Here is a 7,896-nt window from a genome sequence, read left to right on the forward strand (position 1 = left end):
CATGACCGATTAAATTTTGAAATCATTATTGTAAAATATTTTCTTTTATTACCGACATGAAGCATTCTGGGCAAAGTTGAATGTCCAGTTCTATATACAAGTGATTTATGTATCTCACGTCTGTATGAACGGGGGAAGGGGGAGGGAACTTCAGTTGATCCTCTTCCTTTTTTTGCGTATCAAGGAATTTCTATTTTCTACATTAATTTGTGCAATAACCCCCCCCCCCCAACTGCATCCAGAAATATAACTGGAAAATTATTTGGCCTAAAATCATCAAATTTGGACAGATAATGCATCTTAAGTAGAAGGCACGATGTACCTTTCACTTTTTGAACGTTTATCTTGAAAGTAAAAATGTTAGATTTTTCAGTGAACAAAAATATGGAGTTAGGGCCAACCATTTAAGAATGCACTTTAATGGCACAACATTCGTATCTCATTGAGTATTCAAAGGGAGATAATGCTAATAAATCTTAGTTTTGTATTACCTAAAATCGATATTTAAAATTACCGAAAGATTAACTTATCACACTGAAAATGTTTTATATCGTTACCAGCATTTTTGCAAATTAATCTCCAAATCATTGAATATCATTGATACCGAAAATCTAACTTCCGCACCTCAACCTTAGCCAGATCGTTCTACTGTCTCCCTCACTACTGGGAAGTGGTACAGAACTCTGAAAAGGATAAATTTAATCAGCACAATATAAAAGAATTTTTACAGTAGATTTAAAATTGAACCAAAAAAGGAAAAGAAAAGCTTATATCAGGTATTGCTGAGTACTTGTAGCCCAAAGTGGAAATATAACGCTGGTGTGACACGGCTCCAAAGAAAGCAGTAGCGAACGAACAAGACTCAACTCTGCTTACCAAAGCTACACTCTCTAGTGCTCGTATCCTGTTGTAAATAGTTTAGATGTTTCTAAAATATCGTCCAGCTACATCTGATCTTAGGATGTTCCTAACTTTCTTCTTAAGTAATATCTTAGGAACAATCTTAGGATATATTTGAGGAAAGTTAGTGAACATACCAGCAAGACTCCAGGCAATTAGTATCGTTTTTGAAAGTTCGGAGAGGGGGGGGGGGGCAGAGAGAGAAAAAAAAATCAACTTACACTGAAAAAATTTTTTGACTAGCAAAAAGAATAAAAGGAATATTCTCCAAATTAGAAAAATCCTACTTCGTGGGAAAAGGGGGGGGGGGTAGGTTCTCACTTACTTCATAATCAAATTTTATTCATATAGTAGTACAATAATAGCACAATACCCTGATACAATACTGCAACAAAAAGTGGGGGTGGGGTGGGGGGCAACCAGCCTTTCATTGAACATTTTCAATAGTAAAAAGTAATGTTTGGGAAAAAAAGCCCCCCAGCCCCCCCCCCCCCCCCCCGAATCTAACTGCCTGGACTCATTTTGAATTGCCTCTGATGTTAAATGAATGTAAATGTCTCACCTTTCATGGTCAGATATTCATACTTCTAAATTTCTATTCAGCTAGCCAGGAGTTATGGATGATCATGAAAACCTTCAGGTGTTTATCAAGTATATGATATGATTATCTCTTCAGTGCGAGTAGAGTTTGCGCATTTTTTAAAACATTTCATACGTTTGATAAGATAATCACAAATTCAAATATATAAAGCTTTTCCTTAAAAATACATGTAGACATATATTTTCTATTGACTATGTTTTAAAAACGTTTTATTTTGTTTTTACTGTTAATTTTTCCATACTCTTCGAGATTTTTAGAAAATAAGTGGGAAAAACTTCACATTATCATTGAAAAAGATGTTTAAGGTCTATATAAACAGGCGATGACAAGATTTTGTTTGTTTGTATGTTGTTTAACGTCCCTCTCGAGAATTTTTCACTCATATGGAGACGCCACCACTTGCCGGTGGAGAGCTGCAAATGTTGTCCTATACTCGGCACTTACGGCCATTGAGCAGTGATCGGGGATCTTTTTCGTGCCAGCACCTACTGCGGCACGGGACCTCGGTTTATACGGTCTACTCCGAAGGACTGGTCTCCACTTCCCACAGTGGGATTCGAACCCGCGACGTAAGGATCAAATCCTTACTCCGCGACTCTAGAGCAGACGCTCTAACCACTGTGCCACGCAGGCGACGGCGATGACAAGAGATGAACATGCAAAACATCCATGGTACGTCATCGAATACTTTGTTCAATGCATTATTTCATCAGCCATGTTTTGATCGCGCTTTGGGGGGGGGGATAGTCCTCCCAGCTAGCTCTTATTCTGGACGTTTATCTTATACATAATTTTATTCACAAAACGTGTTCTGGACGTCGTCTTAAATGATAAAGCCACAGGGAACTAATATTCTTATTTCACATGTTACATCTATATCTATCAATGTGTAATTATGTTCATAAATTATCATTGACAAACTTGAATATGATATATATCCCAGTAGTAAAATCCCTACTTATTTTCTAATCCAATAAATTACTGGGAGTAGATATGAAAAGATTATTACTTAATGATTAAGAAATTAATTAAAATATTAAAAGGAAGAACTCAGAAGTTTCTTAAATGCCTTTTTATTTTTGGCGTATAATGTCATTATTATGTAACTCCTGTGGATCGGACGAAAGTAAAATGGTTTTTTTATGATAAATTATTGGAATATCAATCAATCGTTGGACGTGTTTTTGTTGTGTATTGTTACGCTTTAATCCTGCTAAACACATCAATATTGACATTTTTAAAAACACTTTGTGTACATGAAAGTTCAACGTAATTTATCAACTGTTCTGACAGTGCCCTCTTGTATGGATCCACAAACTGTTTGCTAACCTGTAAATCAGCCGTATATGTATATCGATTTTAGCTTCTGTTTTGTTTGATTTTCTTATTTGCAGACCACTTTCGAATATTCGAATAAGTATCGAATGATCATTTTACCGTGCACCTTCTGCCTTTTCCTGATACAAAGCTGTCAAATCTCGCAATTTATTTCTGGATTTTTATAAAGGAGAAAGAACTGAAGAGGAGACCTGGGGGATCTTGTGAAAATATTCGGTGATTCATTTGAATTTTCCTTTTTAAGTTCTTTTATTTTTTGCCTTGTTATGAAGTGGCAGCTATTGTCAAACGATGAACCGAGAACAGAGAAAGCGAATTACCCAAAACATCACAAATCTGAAGGAACGGCTTGTGGATCTAGACCCCATCATTGACAGATTGATAGAAAAAGATGTGTTTACCCTGGAACACCGTGAGCGGATAGAACATGTGAGCCCTGCAACTCCACAGAAGAAGTTCAATGAATTTATCCAGCTGCTGCTTTCTTCTCCGGAACCTAACACGTATTTTGTGTTTCTTGAAGCCTTGACTGAAGAGAGACATCATTACATGGCGGAGAGACTACAAAACACCGTCATCAGTGGTGAGTCAACAGCGAAATAGTTTACAAATACATGTAGGAGTGTCTGTTTGTAACATGTAGCCATACTTCTCAGAAATACAGTGATAGAGCAGTTTGTAGGATTCAGCAAATCAATTCTTTCAAATCTATGTGTGCTTCTTACACGTGCTGTAGCTTTTTTGTAAAGTTATTTAATATATTTCATACAAATAATTGACTAATTTTAAAAAGAAAATAAAAGTAGAAACCACTCTTATTAAAGGTAAAATACTAGTAACCTAAACACTTTTTATTAATTGTAAAGATTGATATTGAAGGGTATTTATGGTGAGGCTAATGTAAAATGTAAAGGTAACGAACAGTGATCAATCTCATAAATCCAGTAAAGAACGAATCGTGAACAGGGCAAAACACGGACCCCTGGATACACCAGTGATGGGATATGGTGCCTAGGAGTAAGCTCCTCTGGTGACCGGTCACGCATGCCGTGAGTCCTAAGTATTTATCAGGTATATGGAGTTCCCCGTAGTCAAATTTAGTAAAAAAAAACAAACAATGACCTTACAAATATAGTATCAAACTTCAGACAAAACATGACACAACGCTAGGTTGTAATTGCATACAAGGTCATTATAACGACCGTAGGATTCGAAAAACTTGACTTTAAACGGTTTATAGAAACATCAACTTATTTGTCAGTAGCTTGCCTCGGTTAAAAAATTGTTCGTACTCAGAGCATGCTCTTGCACATCGAATCAGTTGGGAGACATAAACACGATATGCAGGTGATGTTGGATTACTGTATACAGGGTTATTTTCACTCTTTCACATTTGCAAACATTTTTGGCACGTTTTAAATTACAACTCTCTTTAACAAACTCAAGAATTTAAAAGGAAATCACCTGTTTCTATTTATAGATATACTGTACCTCATGAGCAAACTATGTAATATGATTTGAGGACGAGTGTTATATTTTCATAGTTGCAAGTATGTCAAATGACAATCATTTTACTTGTTCAACACTCTAATTCTGAGACAAAAGATTTACGCAGAAAATCAATAAAAATAAAACAAGTTGCTATGAATTTGCAAACTTTTATAAAATAGTTTTAAAAGGACTGTCTAGCTTTTCCCGAGATACTTTCAAAGTGTAATGTGTATAGTATAACTTTCTGAAATTGTGTATATTATAAAACATAATAAAGAAAAACGTAGAAAAGATACACAAAGAAAAAAAATTTAAAAAAAAAAACATAAATAGAAAAATGTGGGGCTCGAACTCGCAATCATCATATTTACATTCCAGCAATCATACCGCTGCGCCAACGAAGTCAATGATTTCAAGTTGATAAATTTAAGACAGATTGCTAAATCTTACGATTATATGAGAAGAAAAATTTAATATATATTTTCATCATTTTCAATATGAAGACCACCTTTAACCAAAATTATCTAAAGGGAATGAAGTGCAGACATATCCAAATAAAATTATTCAAAAGTTATTTTTCTGGTTAAGGGTGGTCTTTGGCAACAGTTTGTCATCGTTAGGTGGATACCTCAATATTTACTATATATTCTATACAACCTGGATAATTTTCAAAGTTATCATATGAGGGAACTATTAACTTTTAAATATCATTATTGTGTGATTTGGTTTTACGCATGTATAAACTAAGACTGTATGACAAAATTTTGGTTAAAAAATGTTTTTAAGAAATCACTAGTAGAGTAGGCGAAAATGCCTATCAAATGCGCTATGGCTCTTTGCCTACCTGTGTGTAGGGCGTAAGGGGCGAAAATAAAAAAAATTCCTGTATACAGTATTACTGCATAAACACGGGAAGCTGACAATGGAAAAACTAAAGTCATTCCGTTTGTTATACAGTTTAGTTTAAATTTTCAGTTAAAATGTCGATTTGTTGTAAAATAATAATAATAATAATAATAATAATAATAATAATTATACAGATGAGTTCCTTATCATGTTTATGTTAAATTGAAGTCTGAAGATAAATTATAACTGTTTCAATAACACTAAAGAGACTTGATGAATAACATTCCACAAAACAAAATGCCTTTGAGATCCTGAGTTATATTTTAAAGCACTTTTTGCACAAAGAAAATATGAGTTTACTAAATAGTTTTGCATTTGTAGGGACTTCCCCAGTCCGCAATTCTTCCTACAACAGGGACCGCTCCCGATCTCGGGTCACCTCGGCCATGGTTTGTAGTATTCCATTTTTGATTATTATATCAAAAATACATATATATGTACTTTATATGATTTTTGATGGCTCATAGTTCAATAAATGTAATTGCTGATGGCTTTCAGAGTCGAAGGTCTTACGACCATTCAGGTGCGTCAGGACCGGCGGGGTTCAATTATGGCGGAGCAGCTGCATTAGAACAAGTGATGTCACGTCTACTCTCAGACTTCGGTGGGAAAATAAATTCCAACATCTCCAATTCTATACAGAAAATGCGAGCAGAAGACAAACAAGAGATGGAAAAGAGAATGGATGAAAAACTGGCTGCGTTCAAAAAAGAATGGGAAGATGAAAAGACTACTATGTTGAAGATGAACGAATCTGCTATTAGAAACTTACAAACAAGTGTTGAGAAATTGAGAAGGTCGAATGAAGAATATAACAGACTGTCCGAAAAATATGAAAAACTGAAAGAAATGCAGAAGGAAATGCGCGAAAAAGAGAATGAAAGATGGCAGAGACTATCACAATCAAATGCAGAAAAGGCACAGCTGAAAATAACCAATGAAGACTTAAAATCACAAATTCAAAATCTACAAGAGAGAGTAACCAGTTTGGAGGGCGAGAATAGCCGTCTCAAAGAAAAGGACTGTCAGAATCAGATAGATTTAGAACATCTCGCTATAGAAAATAAAACTCTGATACAGGAACTGGACGAGAAAGACAAGGAACGCCTGTCCCTGAAGAAAGAGGTGGAAATGGCCTACAGCCGCATCAGTGATGTCGTCAAATTCCAGAGGGAAAAATCCGAGCTCGAAGATGTCACTTACAAGAGCGCTTTAGAAAAGCAATCGGAGAAACTGAACGAAATATTTGAGGTGGTGAATTCAATGAATGCAAAAGACAGGCCAAGAATTTCATCTCGTAGTTTATATATAGGGGGAAGTGGACTGAAAACACCGAATAAACCCGAAAAGAAGTGACACTACACTATGGATGTTATTGAAACTGAAAAAAGTAAAATCGAATATCTGACAATAGCTTACAGGTTAAATTTGTACAGTATATATTTCTGTCCTTACTCTAAATAGACGCTTCAGAATCTTGATAGTACAGATACACGTTTCACCAAATATTGATTCTAGTAAGAAAAAGTGAAGAATGATACATTTACCTTTTCTGATGTCAATGTTAATTTATCTACATAACTTCAAAATGCAATATTCATTACATTTATTTAAGCAGAATTAAAATTAACGAATTTAAAAAAATCACGATTTCTATTTTAGTTAAGAATATATTTGTAGAATATAAGTGTAATATTTTATGGAGAGAGAAATTTAAGCTTGTTTTAAAAATATTTCATGACATTAAATCAGATTCAGAATGCATTATGTATTTTTTGCTTCAGCATTCCAGCTTTATTATTTGGGTTTCATAGATTTAGTCAATCTTTTGTTTATTAAAACATTTTGTTAAGGACGACGGACCTAATTCGAAATTTCGCGCCACTGCGCAGAAAACCGCGCATATGCCTTGAATCAAATTGACTTAATTATGTATTGCAAAAGATAAAAAATATACATTTTTAATTCTCTTAAAGTTATTCAAACGTTTCCTTTCAATTTAAAAATATTGTAAATAATTCGATTTATATTCATTTGTTAATTTTATAAATAAATGATTTATTTGGCCAAGATATTTTCATTGAAAATTTCCCCCAAAATGTGCATCACACCTGAGTTTGACATGTCCGCCTGAAAAATCTAAGCAGATGATCCATTTATTTTCTGGCATAATTTGCTGGTAAATTGTCTTGTTAACATTGTCCTTTAATATGAATAAAAATTCTATTGCAGATTTTTTTTTCAATGATCACTCTTATACCCTACACTGGCAATTTCCCATTACTTCCTATATAGTAATTACTGGTATCGATTTCTATCGCCAACTTTTGAAACACTCCCTATTAAAAATCTACACCGATGACCATATGATTTTTTTTTATTGATTTTAACTCACCAAAAGTCACTTTACCTCATATTAAAATTTGAATAAAAAATCTATTGCAGAAATGAATTAGGTCCGTCGTCGTTAAATGGATTTAAAAAGCTCTTTAAAACTAATGGTATATATGTATTCCAATTCTACTTTCAAACTGTAAGGATATGCAGTATAATCAATAATGCAGTAGTGTTTATGACTCATGTGTTCTTGCCTTTTAAAGCTTTCACAAAGACTTTGCACTTAATTCTAAAGTGAAAATGAATATTTTCTTTCGGAAGCA

The 7,896-nt window shown here is 34.1% G+C and overlaps 1 protein-coding gene across 1 annotated transcript; it reads left to right on the plus strand.

Annotated features, from left to right (window-relative positions):
* The first annotated feature begins 2,837 nt into the window (after positions 1–2,837).
* Positions 2,838–6,929, plus strand: LOC133194739 (golgin subfamily A member 6-like protein 22). Its single transcript, XM_061330646.1, has 3 exons — positions 2,838–3,422; positions 5,558–5,625; positions 5,735–6,929. Exons 1-3 carry the CDS (start codon positions 3,131–3,133, stop codon positions 6,590–6,592), a joined length of 1,218 nt encoding a protein of 405 aa, XP_061186630.1. The 5' UTR covers positions 2,838–3,130; the 3' UTR covers positions 6,593–6,929.
* The last annotated feature ends 967 nt before the right edge of the window (positions 6,930–7,896 follow it).

Source organism: Saccostrea echinata, unplaced genomic scaffold (assembly GCF_033153115.1).
Source record: "Saccostrea echinata isolate AGI-Se365-2 ecotype Australia unplaced genomic scaffold, CSIRO_AGI_Sech_v1 ptg000029l, whole genome shotgun sequence".
Lineage (NCBI taxonomy): Eukaryota > Metazoa > Mollusca > Bivalvia > Ostreida > Ostreidae > Saccostrea > Saccostrea echinata.

What these genes read in the sequence shown, in the direction of transcription:
- LOC133194739 (XM_061330646.1), top strand. Translation starts at nt 3,131, where the DNA reads ATGAACCGAGAACAGAGAAAGCGAATTACCCAAAACATCACAAATCTG. An exon ending in ACAAAACACCGTCATCAGTG is followed by an intron (nt 3,423 to 5,557) that starts GTGAGTCAACAG and finishes TTGCATTTGTAG; the next exon opens with GGACTTCCCCAGTCCGCAAT. An exon ending in CTCGGGTCACCTCGGCCATG is followed by an intron (nt 5,626 to 5,734) that starts GTTTGTAGTATT and finishes GATGGCTTTCAG; the next exon opens with AGTCGAAGGTCTTACGACCA.